The following is a 19,578-nucleotide window of genomic DNA, read 5'->3' on the forward strand; positions in this document are numbered from 1 at the left end:
AACACTGATGTCGAGCTGTGCATCGTGGTGATAATGGTGATATTGATGGTGATCATGAGTCGTAACGAGACTCATGACGTGGCAGGAGTTGGGTTGCGGGTTTTTACATTCTCGTAGGTACCAGTTCAGTGTGTTGTAAGGGCACCCATTTTGCGCGGCATACTGTATTTCGTTAGATCAAGATATATTCTGATGCGGCTGTCAGTCAACTTCTTGGTTCGTCAATATCCACAAGTGTAACCCAATTGGTTTTCTTTCAGTTCAGCGGAACTTTCGTTGTTCGGGCGATTGACCGAATATTGCAGCGAAAATGCTTATTTCTGCAGCGTTCATAGCGTTATTGTTACCGTCGATTTCTGGTGTGGAGTTCACCATAGGTGCACTTGTAAGTGATGCTAATATCCTTGCCAACTTTGAACGACTCGTGAACTCTGTCAGCGATGAGATCAACGATAACTTGGTTCGATTCAACGCTAAGGGAGGGGTAAGTTGTGTTCGCCCCTTAACATAACACCGGTCCAGTTGCTGTCCCTCAATGCTTTGAAAGCTACGGAACAGGTGTGTTCTTTGTTCAATGTGACAAAGGGGAGGATGTTAGCTCTGATCGTATCGCATCCCTCCGGTGCTGTCGGAGCTCCTCCACTTTCGGTCTCCTTTACAACCTCGTTCTACTACCTGCCAACGATCGGAATCAGCGCACGTCAAGCGGCCTTCAGCGATAAATACAGTCACGTTAGCTTTTTACGGACGGTACCACCATACAGCAGAGAAGCGGCTATTTGGGCAGATTTAATTGTCGCTTTCGGATGGCGGGAAGTGTGCGTTATTCACTCCAATGACCAAGACGCTAAGGCCCTACTTTCAGGATTGGAGCGTCTTTCGATCTTGGACCCTGCGGGTAACAAATATTTCAAAGTAAGTTTCAACTAAAAAATCATTCTGTCCAACACTGGTTTTGGGAATATGAAGGCTGATAGTGTGATAATTTATATGAGAACAGCAGCGCCAACTCACATGAAAGCGAATAGCTCATACCTAGACAAAGAATCCGCCGAAAAATTCCATTGAAAGGTGCTCGTCCACTGAAGTATGGAGAATCAAACTAGAGTGGACTACATTGGACTCCCAGGGAGACGAACACGAATAAGAAAGTATTTGGTGTATATTTCGGTGGCATCAAATAGTGAATAAAGAACACCATTTTTGAATCTCCGGAGAAGTGGTTTATCTTGGAGGACTGCCGCTTCATAACCTAATCCTTTCGGAGTTAGGTAATCAAACAGCAAATTCCGAAAACCAGGTGATAAAATTGGGGCTGGAACACGTATGAACGTCACCGCTTGTTTCGGCTCAGTGACCACTAGAAATGTGGTTAAAGTGCTTTTTTTTACAATACAACAGTAGCGTACGTCAACCGGACACGTAGGCAAAAGATGGTATACATAACCTTCGTTTCACATCCCCCGTGCACTTTACGCCGCTGTATTTACCTTCCGTATTCAACATGAAAAATGCAAACAAGTATACCAAGAAGTCGCGCTTGCTGCGTCCAAAATAGGGATACAAGTTACAGGTGCACCACTCCAACCGTTGCCCTGCATTTATTACAGGCAGATTGTCCAACTCACCCATCGCCTGGGAGTCTTCTTCATCTGGATGGGCAGAGGACACATTCATATCAATGAGGCGTTCGCCTTATTTAGTTTTGTACGGTCTTGTATCCATCTTGGTCTAGTAACTCTTTGCTGCACAAGTTGAATGAACACAGCTTTGTTTTTACGTACTTATCACTTGATCATTTTGGCCCCTCTCAACACCCACACATGGAAGTACATTCATAACAGAAGGCACATTGTTAACTCACACATTTAGCCGTTTCGATCGGAAGGGCAGAAAACTGGACGGAAAAGTTGGTAAAACAGAGCGGTATCCTCTGTTATCACCTCGATTAACGCCGAAATGGCCACATCACTACTTTTGACCAAAGTTGACTTCTGAACGAACGTATCCACAATACCATTGCATACATCCATAGGAAATGTCACGGCATTTCCCTTAGTTGGCTTTTATAGCATAGATAGGGACATTGTATCCCTGTACTCCACTGGCTAAACTACCCAGAAAACAAATCCCCGGAAGATCAATACGCTCATTACTACACCTTTGGGCGTGATACCGAAGTACAATAGTTCATATTCAAACATGAAAATGAGGTAACGAGATCACCGCGAACATATCATAGACAACTTTTCCCAAGAAAACCTGCTTGTCTGCTGCTTGTCTCGGGAACCTTTGTGGTCATGGTTTTTCAGTTGTTTTTTGGTTGAATACATGAAGAATTGGCTTGCTGTTTACTAAGTAAGATTTTTAGTAGTGTTTTCTGCTCACCTGGGTGATCTGTAACATGGGTATCCTGCTCGATTGTTAAATATAGCGTGCTTATCTTCAGTGGAGATGATCTCTTTCTTACTTTCCCCGGGTTGAATATTCATATTTTCTATGGTTAGGTTTGTGCTGTTGACATGAGTACTGCCACAACTGCAGTTCAACCGATAGACAATATGGAAAGCACAAACATTGGCTGAATTGTGTTGCCGTAAATTTCCCGTTAGTCACAGTTAGCAATTTCTGTTATAAACACGTGGCTCAATGATCCTGTTTGGAAGGCAAACCCAGAGAGGGCGTTATTCTTACTGCATCCGGACAGGTAGGAGGCGGCTTTTTCTCGCTGTCCATGTGGATTAACTTTTCCGAGTATCCCTAACTGGCGAGATTTGTTTCTGTTGTTCCCGACAGCATTCCTAGCAGTGCATGTACCTGGCTCAGTCAAAAAGGACATGCACTAGACCTCTTAGAGCCCTTTGGCGTGAAACTAAAAAGTGAGTATTGCTCAGTCTAGGCGGGTTCGTGCTAGCCTAGTCCATTGGAGGTGACATCTGGAGGCTTGGTAATCAAAACGTCTAAGAAGGTTTAGGTCATCTTTTATTTCTACATCAAAAGTCATGGGAAGTTTCGGATGGAGGTTGGCCGTTGCGCTGTAAAATGATTCCAAGTGAGAGTCCTGGAATTGGGAATTTAGACTACTGGAATGAGATTGTAAACCGCATAATGGTTTTGTAGTTTGGATGGCGCTAATTACCCACACCATGCTTTGGTATATTGCCACCACGAAATTTGTGAAATCGTACACGAAAGGTATACTAACGCATCTCATTTCCTCTGTGTAAGCCTGAGATAAGGTAACCGATGAATAAAACTGGAGTGCTACCAGAGTCATCCCAGGTCCCTTTTTGGCTCAGAGGCAGTCTCAAGTGGGTTATTCGGTGTTCTCTCAGGGAAGTTTATTCTGCATGACCATTCGCTTTGCTCTATGACCTGGAAACGTTTTTGGAATTCATCTCTATGTCCTGTGTTAACTGGATGCCTGATGATCGATTATTTGACACGGGATCCAGTCAGAGTCAGCTGAAGATGTACGGAATATGTTAGATGCGTACTATTTTGTTCGCACCCCGAGGTTCCCGCTAATTCTGGCGATGCGTCTGTACCCACAACTGCGGTTGAATTGACAAATGCACCTATTAAGGTGAACGTGACATGGGCATGGCGTCATTGACATATCCGGTGCTTATGGCTTCGCATGTCTTCACCCGAAAAATCCCTTTCTAAACGTTCGAATTGTATCCTGTCTTATTGCATAAGACTTTCTTTCCACGCCTTTGTGTCCCCATGCTGGCATTATCGATTGAACATCATCACACTTTCAGATTATGCGTCAGGTTGCTATAAACACAGATGAAGAGGACGCAGCTCGAGTCAGGGATTTCGTGAGCCTACTCCGTCCGATCCGCAATGAGCAGACACGAGCAATTCTTCTATTCCTTCGGCGTTCGTTTGCTGAATATATTTTTGCTGCGGCCCGCAAACTCGGTATGCTCGATGCGGAGTGGGCGTGGATAGTGACGGAACAAGCACTGTACGCATCCAACATACCACAAGGTAGGAGTCATGGTTACTTTTGTTATCTGTTTTTCTATTTATTAGCTAGGTTCATGATCGGAAGCACAAATATTTCGTGTTCTGTTCCTTTCGTTTCTCAGATATTGTTCGTAACAACAGTCAATAACAGCAACGCCCTAATAGAATACAACCATGAGGAAAAATTATCTCAAGAAGTGAAAATATCACCCATACAGGGCCCATTTAAGAACGTTGTCAAGACCTTTGAACAAAGTGCTCAAGAGCACCATACCCTAGACGTGATGAGTAACTTTGCAGCATGCACGTAGACAGTTTTTGAACGGGGATACTTCCTCTGAGATCCTCTTGAGTACTGCAAGCCTAATTAACTCAAGTCCTATCAAGAAGTTTTCGTCGATGTGATAGGACAGTGTATCCGTGGTGTTTTTTCCACACCAATGGTGTGATTGCGCAATGGACTAGGATACCTATGTTAATTAATTGAATGGACATTAATTGAAAAGACATTCCATGTACTCGGAATTGTCTCATTGATGAAGGTCGTCCATCTTGTGCGTTTCAGTCATTCGGTTTAGTCTAATTCAAGTTAATTCACATTAATTCTGTAGTTTTGCCTTCCCTGTCAGGTGCGGTTTCGAACGGGCTGTCTAAAATAGGTAAATTCACTGGACCCGAGTCAACCTAACCGATTCTCTCTGCTTTAAACTTCGGCGAGCACCGTACGGTCGGATAATAAAACTATTTGTCGCCATTGAATTTTTGTGGTTGCTCACGTAGCCTAACAGTAAGTTTCTTTGCTTAATGCTAGGATCAGCTTCACCTAAAAAGCCCATATAACTAAGGAAGTAGTATCCGGATGTACATTACTCGTGGTAAGTGCACAAATATCAGTTATTATTGCTATACACATTAAGGTAGCTTGCGCCTCCCAACAGTTTTTCGGTGGATCGTGTATTCCAGCTTGTGCTTTGCAGCCGAGCCCTCCCCCGTTGTCACCTCATTTTAAACGGACAGAGCTGGGGGTTGTATCTCTTCATGAATTACATACACAACTCCACTGCCTGTAAGTATGCAATGGTCTATGTGAACGGCTTGTCAAGTGGTTACTAGCGGTTTCAGTGTTGAATCAGCAATCACAAAATTTGGTTGAACAGTAGGTCTCTACTGATTTGAAGCTTGTAACAAATGGATCGAATGGCTCGCAAAATCAATATTATCATGTATTGAGTGCTGATTTTCAGTAAAACGTCATCTTTTTGTCTGATTGATGGTTTTACTCTTGTTGGATTTTTATTAGTTTCATTGTATGTCAGTTTATAACTAAGGGAAATAGAAAATTTGCAACAAAGTACCTTTGTACGTTTCACTTCAAGGGGTTATTGGCGTCCGACTGCTTCAGAGCAGTGAACTGGATCACCTAGCCGATGCTGTTCGTGTGGCTACCCAAGGCATTCTCTCTTTGGCACGAGCCAATCCACATGTGATGCCTGTACTCCAGGCAGTGAGCGCATGTCGGGAGGACCCGCTTGAAATACAGTCGCATCCTACCCAATCTGGACAAACATATGGTTGGAACGAATATGCCAGAAAGCTATATAAGTGAGTTGAAATTGTTTTTTTTTTTCGAAAACGTTCAATAGCGTGTTGAGGCGTAGTAGTAAGTAATTTCCATGACATTGGTCTCACATTTCAGCCACATGCTTCAAGTTAATTTTTCTGATGGACGCACCGGCCGAATCGAGTTCGATCAACACGGTGATCGTGTCAGACCGGTTTATGAAATTGTGAACGCTCAGTTCCCAAGAGGACAAATTTCAGACACGGGGACAGTAACGCAAACGTCAGGCTTGAGTGGTTCAGCATTTGGATTCCAACGGCCTGAGCTGGTACCGATCGGACACTATGGGAATCCACAGGTAAGTTGAATTTTTCGAGTTGGTAGATTGAACGTGAACGATGGAGAGCCACTTGGTAGTTGGGATATTTCTTTAGATTCCCATAAACTTACACTAAATGTTCGTCAGTCTTGTTACAGTTGCTAATGCGCGTAACCAAAATGAAACCAAGGAAAATCTTTTTTTTTACGTGGAATCGAAGGCCTTACTGACCCAAATCTGTTTTGATTACGGTATTGGTCATTGTGAATCCTGTTTAATTAATTCGCACGTGGTATGTAGCGGTATGTATACATTAAAGAAAGTGCACAAGGCTTTACAGTTACATCAGTTTTCGGTACTCAAGCCCGATGCCAATCCGTAGATTGCGGTGCTTAGTTGCGTCCTTTAGATACCAGCAGGTTGCTTTGCAAAAAGCAGTCTAGAACCTGTTAGCCTAGCTTGGAAGGTCGTTATTTGTAATTCAAGCTCCGCTGTCAGTTGTAAACTTGGACGACCAACCCAAGAGGGATGAATGAGTTGGACTCATTGCCATCGGCGACCCAGCCATGAGGGTATTGGTGTTATGTAATCCGACTTACTGTCTTCAGTGTATGACTGCATCTCAAACCAGCATGGCACCACCACCCAGTTATATTCTGCTGATACCAGCTCTCACCTGTTTTGTTTATCTCTGTGCAGCCAATCCGTTCCGCACTAGCGAACTAAAATCTGGCAAACTGAACTACTGTACACGCTATATGTGATGTTTTGCCAAAGGCGATAAAGTTGTTACCAGGTTTCGAACTCTACTTGTGGAATTTTGAAGAAGAGTGGCACATCTTTAGTGCATTCTAGGCACGTCAGTACCAGTATTTGAAATCTGTTTTAGTGTTCCTCATTTGCAAACTAATTTGGTTTTTCGAGAGACTCACCTGGAACCCAGCCGAAGCTCTCAGTTTTGATGTTTCCAGGCAACTGAATGTGCTACACTGTGTCGCGATATCTCGAATATCGTAGCGACTGAAACATGAGGCGGTCTGGTGCAACACATCCAGTGGCATGGAAACATCAAAACCGAGGGCTTCAGCTGGGTTCCAGGTGAGTCTCTAGAAAAAACAAATTAGTTTGGAAATGCGTGTGTATTCGCTAACTTCGTGCAATTTGGTTTCAAGTAGAACATAAGGTTGATGGAAACCCGGGGACTGCGCCTACCTGATGAGCCCCAAAAACGGCAAAACCGGTCGTGGGCTGTCGGGAAGTTTTCAGCAACCTTATGAGTAGTGCATTACAAAAATGTGAGCAGTAATGGACAACCTCTCGCAGGCTGAATGAAACCACAGTCACAAACGAATATCCAAAATAGGTTCATAATACACATACTTAGATGCGTTGGACGCGGTCTGTGAATGGCTTCACGGTGATTGCCAAACCGTGCTTTGGTTGTGGTCGCTGGGTCTGATCTGAAGAAAAGAAAATGTGAAAATCCAAGGATGTCAGGACTGAAGGGTGTCACTACAACATCAGTCTCCAGCGAGCCGGTCGTTCCCTTAGAATAGGCTCCCCTCGAGAGTGAATTTGGTTGGCTAGAAACATTGAAATAATTTGCAGGGGATTAGAAGCAGTGGTGCGAGTGCTTTTTGTTCCGTTGCCGCTATCCAGAAAATTTGAAAAAAAAAGACTTTTGGCTCATTTGCCCTGTGTATGTGCTCTCGTTATGTCGCGCCATGGTCTGCCTCAGCACCAAGCCTGTTCTCGGGTTGGTGTATCGCAAGATAGTCGGTTTGTTCGCTGGGCTAGGTAATTTGTTTCCAAGCCCCTCATCATCAATCGGCGTAAAGTCATCATTGCCTCTTCGGGTTAGTGGTGTATGGTGCTGGAATTTACATTCTGCTCCTCATCATCAATCGGCTTGAAGTCATCATTGTCTCTTCGGGAAATGGAGCGTAGCTGTGCGTTAGTGGTGTATGGTGCTGCAAGTTTACATTCTACTGGTCGACACTAAACCCTTAATAAGGTTTGGTCGCTTGATTGGGTGGCTCTGCCGAGTGGCCTGTTGACTGGCGTTCCGATTGGTTGATGTCAACATGAGCCTGGAGCTTGCTTCTTGATTCTTTGCATTGGTCGTTTCTGCGGTAAGATCTGACCCTGACCACTGTGGATTCCACGCTGTGTGCTTCGCTGATTTGCTTTCAAATGGGTTCCTGTCTCTCCATTTGAGTATCCCGGTTGCGTTGCCGGTCCACTGCATATATTGGCACGTAGATTGAGTACCGTTCCCTTCCTTGTTTCGTGTTTCTGTGTGCGAAGATTTACACGTTTTCCAAATCGAACGTGTCGCCTTCTTGAACTTCATATATGGTTGCCATTATAGTTCGGTATTCGGCCCATATGTGTCTTCTTTCGATATACACATGTTTCGAGGGCTCCATTCACATTACTCAATAAAACGTCCGGGAATAGCAGCCGATTGTTGCTTTCCAGTACACTTGATGCATTTGAATGTATTATTGGGCAACTCGTACGCATCTAGTACAGAACTTTTTCCTGATAACGAAGGTGTCGCTTCATAGCGAATCCATAGAATTGATTATTAGCAGTACACTGCTTCCCCATTTGTACATTACTATTCCAATGATAAATCCTTATTTTGGAGATCCCGTTTGAGTACCTTCCACTTATTGACATTTCTATCCGTCAAAGTTGGACCATGAAGAAGCCCGGCAACTCGCATGAACTTTCGTGCTTAATTGGTGTGTTTGGGTTGCTCTGGAGCGGAAAATGTAGCAAGTCTATCGCATGTCGAGATCCGGCTTAAACGTCTAGTCTGCCTATGTGCAGATCCTGTTTTTGGTCAGGTGGAGTTCCGTTGATTAAGATGCCGTAGTTTGCCGAGCATGAACACTAAAGTACCTCGTTTTTTTCGATTAGATCCTACTTCTTCCCGGGGCTATGATGAAGTCATTCTGAAAAATGGGATGTAAGCCGTTTAGACTTTGTTGCAAAAACATATAAGTGGCTCACTAATGTGTAACAATTAGATGGCAACGTTAAAATTATTTTCCCCTTAATTATCTGTAAGTCAACGAGTTTATCACCAATCATGTGTTTTGCCATTCTCCCTATATTTATGGAGTGAAGCAAGCTCTCATCTACATCACATCACTCTGAGATGGAGAACTTGGATTCACAAAGGAAAAAAACGCTGCACTACTTAGAGATTACCGTATCGGTCTACAGTTCATTCATCAGTGTCTACGATGAGCACCCTGAATGTGCGGTACTAGTTGCAGGGATCGTTAATTCCCATAGTTGTGTCATCTTTCACTTTTTGCTTGAATGAAGACTTGTCTGTTTGTATGCAAGTGATGGCTGTTAGTGTCACTCGACGGGTGCTGCAAAGGTGAAAAAACCAACGGCCATTTGAGCTATCGGTATTTTCCTGCGTAATCACGTAGTTCAACCCGAATTGAAGCCGTTCACGGACGAGCTACTGCTGCGGAGTGGGTGTTCCTAAAGAGTTTATGGAATCCTTCTTATTGTTCCAAACTAACTGTACGCTCTCCTATGAAATCCTATCACAAGAAGGGGGACGAGATAATTAGAGCGCGAATTTACTGATCGGAAGTTCCGTGGTTCAAACCCGACCTCTGCCTCTCGGCTTAGACAACCTAACAGTTTCCCAGCCCTCTTGCTTCTTACGGGTGGCATGGCAATTGGGTATCGAAAGGGTGCTACTTCTGAACGATTTTATCACAAGAGGGACTGGAGGTTGTTTGCCAGTTCGGGAGAGGAAGCTTCAGAACTTTGTTTCGTGTACACTCCCGCTGGGCTCCTTTGGAGTTCGCTTTGAGAGATGACATTGCGTAATTTTCTACCATAGCTTCTACCTTACATCCCAATATTCGAATGAGCAGCTATGATCGGCGCTTTCCAAATCGTCACGTTGAGAGCCACTGTTTATGCATCTCTCGAATCGTCACTTTGGTGCTTTCTACGAACAAATACGTGTTCAAGGTTTCAGGTCGATTATTTTGGTTTATCTCTGTTTACACGTTCTAAAAAAGCTTGCAAACTTCCATGCATCACCTGGCCAGTCTAACAGAGACGTGACACGTGAGGGATGAATTCTGTTCAGTAGGCTCACAACCCACAACTATTCTCCCGGAATTAGGATTACAGAGCAGAAATTGTCCAGAAATTGTGTTGGGTTCGTATGCTGAATGTGATGTGCTACTGCATCCGGACGAAATGCATTATCTGGACATTCCGAGTTCGCATCATATTTAATCAATTTCAGACTGCATGCCTTAGCTTCGATGGGTCAGGAACCTCAACAGGGAACTGGTTCAGGCTTGACATATCTATGTCCCCAACCTTTACGAATTTTTTCGTCGACAGTTGAAGGCAATTGTCTTGTGTAGTTGACCAAAATATGTTTTATGGGGGCTATGTTGAAACAAAGTGTATTCGGTCAGAGTTCAGTCAGCAAATGACCCCCATCTACTTCGACTGCTTGTGCGTATATTCTGACCTGTCAGAACAACTGCAGCGTCAGCACACCACAATCCATGGGTTGACCGCCGTGTTTGCAAGCAGAGCTGCTTTTCATCATGCGTGAACCGTTGCATAAGGAGTGTGAAAATATCTTGAATCAGAAAAGTAGTCCATCAAATATTCTTTTTTTTGTTTCAGCCCATTCCACTATTGTGGTACTCATCAATACCCTATCCGAAACTGCTCTCCATCAATATGTCTGCTATTGTGTGGCCTGGCAACCTCATAGATCAGCGAGCACAGTTGGTTTGCGTTCAGCGAAATGAAGATGGTACCTGCCGCCAGACGGACAAGCAAGTTATTGCCTCCGCCCCACTCAGTTTCAAAAAGAAAACACATTTGCGGGTAAGGTAATGAGCATCTTAAGTCATATTTCAATGTCTGCAAGACGCTGTCAATAATTCCGTCTTACCTTTGGATCAGAGACGACATTCAGTAAAGCTTAACATACAGTGTTTGGTGAACCAAGCCTTAGTATATTTGTACACCGCTGGAGACAAAGTTACAGTGCTGGGGTAATCTGTAGGGTGATTTTTGGCTTTTGGTGTGGTTTTTATTCTTTCCGAATAGTAACTGGTTACTTTGTTTTTAACTCTGGGGACACCATCGAACAACCACGTAGGAAAAATTTGACCGTTTATTCTGGTAGTCACAAAACGTTGCTTCCTGCATACTGTGTAACAATATGGGAGCTTGCTAAATGTATAGTTAAATTAATCAATTTCCTGCAGTCTTTTAACTAATATGCACCCGTCACGTTTCAAATATATTGTCAAGAACCTGTTTCCCGAATCAAAACATCATGACGATAGAAAGGCCAAGGAATTTCGTCAGCTTATCAGCCGATCGTTCAAACGAACAAACTGGTAGGTCGTTCGCACTGTCACTGCTTTATTTTTTTTTATAGTGAATTCTACACATTCGCCTACATCACAGATGTTTCACTCTCCTGAAGGAAAGTGCAGTGTTTTCAGCTCTATCGTTGTTTTGGTCAAAGCACAGGAGTAGTGGAGAAGTCAAGGGCAAATTTGATTTGCGAGCGTCTACATCGCAGCGCTGTGGCTAACTCATTTGCCTCGGTCACCAAGTATTTTCTGTGTTATCATCGGGAAGTGCTGGATTTTGAATTTACGCCTGCAGTGCGCTCTATCTAGGTATGCCTTTAAGAACTGTCTGGCGATATCCATAGATATGCCCTCCTATCGAGGATAATTCATCACCTACATTTCATTTCAGTTCATTTCAGTTTTGCCAGTTATAAATCATGTGCCAAAGTTACGTTGTTTCCAGCTTCTACAGGGGTAAGTCGCTTGGGACTAAGAACTGTCTGGCGATATCCATAGATATGCCCTCCTATCGAGGATAATTCATCACCTACATTTCATTTCAGTTCATTTCAGTTTTGCCAGTTATAAATCATGTGCCAAAGTTACGTTGTTTCCAGCTTCTACAGGGGTAAGTGGGAGCGCTTGGGACATATAACCAAGCGTTGTTGGTGACGGCGTGATCAGCGCATTGTTTGTTGCTCTGAAAAAGCGGAAAGCTGGGCAGCCATGAATTGAAGATGACCGACACTGCGTGACTGAACCATGTCTGTCTGTGTCACCAACTGCGGATAAACTGGGTCCCGGAGTCAAAATCTACGGAATAGAGACCCGTCAGTTCGACTGAGTTTGTTGGTTGGTATTTTTATGTTTTGCCTTCAGGTCATAGGCTGTGCACCAGTCGGTTGCTTGCACTCAGCGTAGAGCTGGGAAAATTGAGCTCTGCGAGGCAGATGGTCCTGTAGCGTGTGACACACACATGTCCTAACCATCAATACTAATGAGGCGTAATTAGCTCATCCATCACGAGAGAGTTCCTTGTTCCATCTTATATACCTCAGCATTACCAACGCGATGGTACCATGAGACCCGTCGAGTGCTTCGGAGACACTGACAGACAGTCGCTGGCGGCTTTCGTACGTCTGCGCGTTGAGGCTGAGTTTCTGACTCATAAAGCAGTGAGCCGTACTGGCGCATTGTGTGCTCTGCCCTTGACAGAAGAATTGATTTCACGTCAGCGCCATAAATGTCGGAGGTTAGCAAAAGCTTTCCTGATCTTTCCGGTTCTACAAGTAATCTGGTCTCCGGCCGGTCCACAGAAGCTTATTCAACTGGCTAGCCTGCAAGCATGAGGTACGGGTGTTATCTCACCTAACCTTGTGGCAGCACCTTCACTTTGCAGATTTGAAGCACACATCAAACCGGGCGGGAGAGTTACTAAGTTTACAATTCTTCAGGTAATTTCATTAGTGACGCATCACATGAGAAACCTGAATGGGGATGGACGGTAACTGATTGTAGTGTAGATCAAAGTTACCTACTCTTTTAGGGTTGATTTGGCCACCCTTGCCAACCGTTAAGCGATGTGAACGGATCTAACGTCTATGGAAACAAGCACCAATGCCTATTAGTTTATGGGGCAACTCAGTGTAATTCGAAAATTTCACCCTTTGCTTACATTTTTGATGAGCTGGTCTGCCCAACGGAAACTCGCAAGATGTACATAACTTTTTCTATCAAATCTCATCTGGCGTTCGTAGGTCGTTACCGCGCTAAGCAAGCCGTTTGTGAATCGACGTCCTAAGTTATCGGGCGAGAGGTGCAATGAATCGGATGACCCTACCCAACCGAGAATGGAAGTTGAATGTACTCATACGGATCCTGACACAGGTTAGTTTTGTGAGATCCACAATCATTTTTATGGTTAGCAGTTCTATCGCACACATCAGGTCCTCGAAGAGTGAGGATAGGCTACCTAGTCTTTCTTTCCAACTATATCTAATCCGTTTTGTTTCATTTTGCTCATCTATTTTTCATTTGCTCATTTATCACATCTGTGAACATCTTGATGCTTAACACTTTTCCGTGGACCTTCAACTTTCGGTTTGAGTTAGTTTAATGGTACCATTATCCAGCTATCCCACAAAAGAACCGTTTTCACGACACGCTGCACTGCTTACTCGTCAACCTTTTCTACTGCGACCGCATGTCTGGTACATTAGCTCACCCTCTTTCCTGGTGTGTAGTTGGGGTTAATGAACCACCGCCTGCTGATATCTTATGTCCTCAACTGTTGTCTGTATGGGGCGAGATGACCCAAGTGGTTAGAGCCCGAATTTACTGACCGGAAGGTCCGTGGTTCGAACCCGACCTCTGCCTCTCGACTTCCCCTGTCTAGGCTTGGGCAACCTGTCAGTATCCCAGCCCTCGTGCGACCCTCGGGTGGCGTAGCACTTAGGCACTGAAAGGGTGCTACAGCTGAATGTTTTTTTTTAAATTGTAGTCGGTAACGTCATCTCGGTGACCAGCAAACGTCAGTCAGTACAGCCTTCAGAACAGCCCTGGCACTCTCGGTCATCCGTTACAACATTATGCTGATGATAGTCAGTTGATCGTAACTTGGTGACTCTGTCACTTCCGTTCAGTCCTACGTCCTCCGTTATTAACCAACCACCTACAACCCGTCGCTACGCACCACCATGTTCTCTAACTACGCACTGAAGATGTCACCTCGATTGGTGATGAAACGTTTGCAATCAAATTGTCCAGCTCAGCGAACAAACCAACCAGCCTCTACGCTACCTGAGCTACCAACATTTTCCTCCATAGAAAAGTTATTAACCCAATAACTTATTAATGAATGATATTGTTGTAGGCTTAAAATCCACCTCTAGTGGCTTCATTCAGACAGTTGGTTTATTCCGAATAACTGAATCATAACCAGCCTCGTTAATCCTCGTTTATTAATTACGGTTCCTTGTAGTACATCGCCTAGTGGTTACTACAGGAGTGCCCGTGAAATTTGCGTTTCGGATGCTGAAGTAGTTCAAGAAACTTGATTTGGAGATAAATTGTGCGTCAGAAAGTTGGTTCACTTTGTAGAGAGTTTTGTTTGAATGAACCGTTGTATTGTTTGACCATTACATTCATCACGTTAGCAGTTTCTCTATCTCTTTCCAAGGCGTGACCAGTCATTATTGCTGCTCGGGATTCTGCATCGATCTTTTGCGTCATTTGGCCAACCGGACAGGATTCGAAGTCAACCCCACCCTATTCACCTACGACCTGCACTTGGTCGGAGATGGCCAGATTGGAGAGGAGGTAGTAGAGAACGACACGCGTCGATGGACGGGAATCGTAGGTGAGATCCTTTCGGGGATGGCCGATTTGGCTGTCGCTCCCATTTCCATCACTCCGGAACGAGCGACTCGTGTGGAATTTTCAAAACCATTCAAGTACTTGGGAATCACTATTCTAATCAAAAGGGTGAGATTGTTTTTTATACTGTCTGCTTTGATGACCGAAAGGGAGCCAGATTGGCTTCCTATTGATTGACGTCATCTCAATATTCTCTGTGCGGGTAATCGATTCCGTGCGAACAGTATGTGTAGGGCAGAACCCGCTTCAGTAGCTTCCTGTTCGCCGATACTTTGCTTTTTTTTACAGATCCTCTGCGTCCCAGAGGGTTATCACTGTTGAACGATTCGATCCGATTTGTAAGAGTAAATAAGTATTCATATCTTTTTTAGGAACGAGCAAAGTCCAACTTGGGTTCCTTCCTTCAACCCTTCGAAAACACACTGTGGGTCCTGGTGGCTCTCTCCGTTCATGCCGTGGCTTGGGTCCTCTATCTGTTGGATCGGTTCTCGCCTTTTGGCTTGGGTAAGATGGCGTTTTCCGACGCACAGAAGCCACCTTCCTTTCCCGAAAAACCGCCACCATACTTGAATAAGCCTTCAGAAGAAGCCGTGGATGCAGGTGAACATCAAGGTCCGCCTGACAACTCTTCGGCTACGCCGAAGGAAGGTCTTACGCTGAGTTCGGCGGTCTATTTCGCTTGGGGTGTCCTACTGAATTCCGGCATCGGAGAGGGAACACCTCGTTCATTTTGTGCTCGCGTTCTTGGCATGGTGTGGGCTGGTTTTGCTATGATCATTGTGGCCAGTTACACTGCCAACTTGGCCGCATTTCTCGTCTTGGATAGACCGGAATCCTCCATATCGGGGATTGACGATATGAGGGTAAGTCGTTGACCTTGTGACTATACACGAGAGACCATGTCATGAAATAAATCTGTTTTCAGAATCGGTGTTGTCTGTGGAATCACAAGGTCTAGGTCTCAAGAGTAAAAGTACCGCATGGTCCTATCTCTCTAATTGCCAGGCTAAACTTAACGTTAAGTCGTATTATGGTCGTTGGTTTGTTCGCTAAGCTGAGCTGAGCAGTTCCATTGCGAAGGTTTCATCGCCAATCAAGCGGACATCATCTATGCGTTTTGGAGGAGCGCCATGGAGCGTGGCGGTGGGTCGGTGGCTATGTATATTATTGATATCGTGAGCATTATTATTTATTATTACTACGGTTTTCTTATCTATCGTTTATTTCGAAGACCATGGTCATAAACAAAAAAAGCAAAGGCGAACGATGGATGTAAGCGGGTGACAGGAAAATATTAGATGAAAAGAGTGAACGTCCCGTTCGAAGTCATACCACTAACAGTTTTAGTCAGAGAAGATGGATCCCAACGTGTGTTTGAATGTTCGGTATGGAAACACGCGTGTAAAGACCAACAACCGAAGAGAGGATAAACAGTGCTGAATGCTCTTCAAGGCGCCGTAAGTTCTAGCTCGGTCAAGGGTCGCACATCAGGCACAAAGTGTTCGTTATACTGGGTCCGGTGTGAGAGTCAGTGGCAAGAATGTACACTCAACGCATAAAAGCGTCGTAAGTATACAGAGATTTCACAATGGTAAGCAAACAAGTCACTGACTGTGACCTTAGGAAGTCCCAGTCCAATAAAACAGCTTCGGCGGATTGAGAAAACGGACGTTACAATCTCTTGCGAGTTGGGCTCAGATGATGGCGAGGGAACCATCATTAGCACCATACTTCTGCTTCCTTTCATTCCACACATTCACTCCGCGCCTATCAGAGACTATGCTTATATCCATCACAGTTGCTAGGCTCTACCGAACAGCCAGTAGTTCAGGCGTCGACCTCGCAGCTCCTCGAAGAAGCTGTATTCCAAACGACGGAAACGTCTTGCGGGTTCCATTGAAAGCCGATTATGACTGGCGCATCTAACGTCATCCGGTTGGCCACAGTTTCTACAACGAAAGATCTGGGCACCATGATCACACCGGGTGTCTCTAGCTGTCATCCTAAGCAGGTTATACTGGAGATGGCTACCGCAGATAAATATCCTAGGAAAATCTCGGCCTGGGACACAAACCATCGATACGACTAAGGTGAGTCGACTAACTCTCGTAAACCGGGACCGTCAACGTTCTTGTTTAGACTATCGCCCCAAGCAGCCGCCAGCCTTTTCTGGTTTTTATGCATGCACCTTGGACTCGGATCAGAAGGCTGAGATCCCGATCAACCTTACTGAATGTCGGAACATTGATCACACTGCGTAGTTCTGGGCACTGGGTAGACAAGCTTTTCCATACGCCCTCTCCGCTGCATCAGGATGGTTGCATTCAGACTTGGAATACCAAGCCTGGATGTAGTTGATTGGGGTGCCGTTCAGTAGCCAGCCACAAATAGGTTGCCTAATTTAATTGTCCAACCTTTCGAACGTGGGTCCGTCGACTTAGCCGAGCACAGATATTTACTGTAGTAGTATTGTTGCTGCTACAAGGCATAATGATACCGATGTACCAGAAAAACCAGCCAACTCCGTAAGGTGTGGTTAAAATTGTTAGGCTGAATTCCGCAATTAATCCGAAATGCAATAACGCCGGGTTCAAGATGGCTTGAGATATCTCATTGGTCGTGGCACGAACTTGCTGGGCGTAAGGTTCCTAGTTCTAGCGCAACCTCACAGTCTCGATTGTCCCTGTCTAGGCTTGGACAATTTGGTGGTGTCTCAGTCCTTATACTACCTTCGGGTGGCATAGCAGCTAGGCACCAAAAGGTCGTTACAACTGAACGATATTTATTACCTACACAGCTGTTCAATAAATAAAAATATGGTTTGCGCGTAATGCGCACCTTTGATTTATGTTCGGAGATTTCTTATTTTGTGTAATAGTGCTCGGCAGAGTTCTTTGTCCCTACTGTTTTGACTAATTTGAAATTTTAGTAGTTTGGTTGCTCAACCACTGCCTGCAGCTGTCGATTCGATTTTCTCTGTCTAGGCTTGGACAACTTGGTGGTGTCTTAGCCCGTATACTACCTTCGGATGGCATAGCAGCTAGGCACCAAAAGGTCGTTACAACTGAACGATATTTATTACCTACACAGCTGTTCAATAAATAAAAATATGGTTTGCGCGCAATGCGCACCTTTGTTCTATGTTCGGGGATTTTTTTTCTCATTTTTTTTGTTGATATTGCTCAGCAGAGCTCTTTGTACCCACTGTTTTGACTAAGTTGAAATTTTAGTGGTTTAGTTGCTCAACCACTGCCTGCTGCTGTCGATCTATATTCAACATACAGACGGACAATTAGTCGTTCGGGTAAGGAGACTGCTGGACACTCTTGTGCTCATGCTTTTGTCCAAATGTCAACAAAAAGTTATTGCTCTGTAGGAAAGAACACAGTGGTAACAATAATGACGACATTTGCCTAGAGAATAGTATTTCACCCAACGAATGGAAGTAGTGGGCAGCACTTTACGGTATCAGGACTTGATGTTTTCTCCAAACATTCCTGTTTTATGCCACTTATAGGGGCACCGTAGTTTACTCATACTTTACCAAAATAATGTCCTTCAGCTGGCTTGTAGCCCAAACATGAATGTGGCCTGTACGCTGGTTCGCTTTATTCAGGGTCGCTTTGTAAGATTTTTACTTTGTGTATGACACATCCTGTAAGTAAGAGTGAAAATAAAACTTGTTGTGAGGGCCGGTGACAACGAAACCAATACATGGGTCTCGTCGTCACTCTCATTTGTTCTAATCTTCAAAGAATTCACTCGACTGTTAAAGGTCTTTTCAGCTTAGGACTCATGGTACGCGATCTAAACTCTCTTCTGTTGCTGAAGCACACCAGTTATATGTTTACTGTAACCTAGGGTCCTAAAGTCTTGGTTGGATTAGATTATCAACAATAACTGTCCGTCAGTCTTGGGATTCCTGATCGTAACTATCGCGTCACATCCCATTCTCTTCCATCACAAGTGGGCTGTATTTTTCTGTTATTCAAGTGTAAAATTGCTAAACTGAGATTTCGTCACTTTGATGAAGGTCGTGAGCTTCTTTCACGCTGTTTCATCATTGTTGGGAAGCATTAGCAGTACCAATCTCACCAATCTTAAAGAGGATTGGAATTCACACCTTTCGGATAGGAGTTTTATTAACTACGAGTGGCTGACCAGCGGCTTGCTGAAGTTGCATCAGTAAGGGATGTAGTGCTACTGTATCGCCAGTCGTGCGGTTCATGCAGCATGTTCCGATTTCGAATAGCTTCTCTATTGACGACTCCTCAGGTAGAATACTTCTGCAACCTGTCAGGTGCATTTTTTGGTTGTAAGACGATTTCGAAGTTCACAGCGTAAGAAAACCTCTCATCTAGTTAACTATCCGTGCTGGATCTACGAAGCTCTGTTTTTTAGACTATAAAGTGCGGTTATAAGCTGTAACCTTCTGACAATCTCTTCTAGGCTATTGAACAAATGATTACAAACTCTTTGCCAATATTGCTAGATAAATCAGCATTGACTGGCAAATGCACAGCTGGAGGAGTGCCTGTTTCTGGTTCTTGTTTCAGTACTGAGGGTCAATCATCATGACAAGGTGGTACCCTACTCCATTTGATACACGGATCAGTCACAGTGTAGGTCTTCTGTTACACGCAAAAAAACCATGGTAACTGTTCTGCTCATCGTGCTTGACTATTCCCTTTACGGATCGGTGTCACCCAGGAAGCTTACACTATTAGTGCACAGGTAGTGATAGCCACAATACAAATCAGAAGGTGAATGTGCACTGATAGAAGTTTTTAACATGATTGCGACACGTATAAAAATGAATACAATGCGAAATGGGAGCGAGTCAAAAGGGAACTTATCGTATGCGAGAATCCCTTGGTAGAAGTTCAGACGGCGGTAACGTGTTTTCTCCGCAGTATGGCTGATACACGTGTTCCATGATTGTCCGTGGACTTGTGGAGAGGTTG

The 19,578-nt window shown here is 44.4% G+C and overlaps 1 protein-coding gene across 1 annotated transcript in view; it reads left to right on the forward strand.

Moving 5' to 3' along the window:
• Positions 1–310: 310 nt before the first annotated feature.
• The window catches only part of T265_08421 (hypothetical protein), a gene marked incomplete at both ends in the record, with an annotated part of 23,639 nt that continues 4,371 nt past the window's right edge, over positions 311–19,578 (forward strand). Inside the window, 9 exons of the mRNA XM_009174220.1 lie at positions 311–484; positions 523–915; positions 3,768–3,999; positions 5,355–5,580; positions 5,675–5,897; positions 10,551–10,757; positions 12,997–13,126; positions 14,418–14,722; positions 14,986–15,477. Coding sequence (XP_009172484.1) covers positions 311–484; positions 523–915; positions 3,768–3,999; positions 5,355–5,580; positions 5,675–5,897; positions 10,551–10,757; positions 12,997–13,126; positions 14,418–14,722; positions 14,986–15,477 — 2,382 coding nt within the window. The remainder of the gene's footprint in view (positions 485–522; positions 916–3,767; positions 4,000–5,354; positions 5,581–5,674; positions 5,898–10,550; positions 10,758–12,996; positions 13,127–14,417; positions 14,723–14,985; positions 15,478–19,578) is intronic.

Source organism: Opisthorchis viverrini, assembly GCF_000715545.1.
Source record: "Opisthorchis viverrini unplaced genomic scaffold opera_v5_220, whole genome shotgun sequence".
Lineage (NCBI taxonomy): Eukaryota > Metazoa > Platyhelminthes > Trematoda > Opisthorchiida > Opisthorchiidae > Opisthorchis > Opisthorchis viverrini.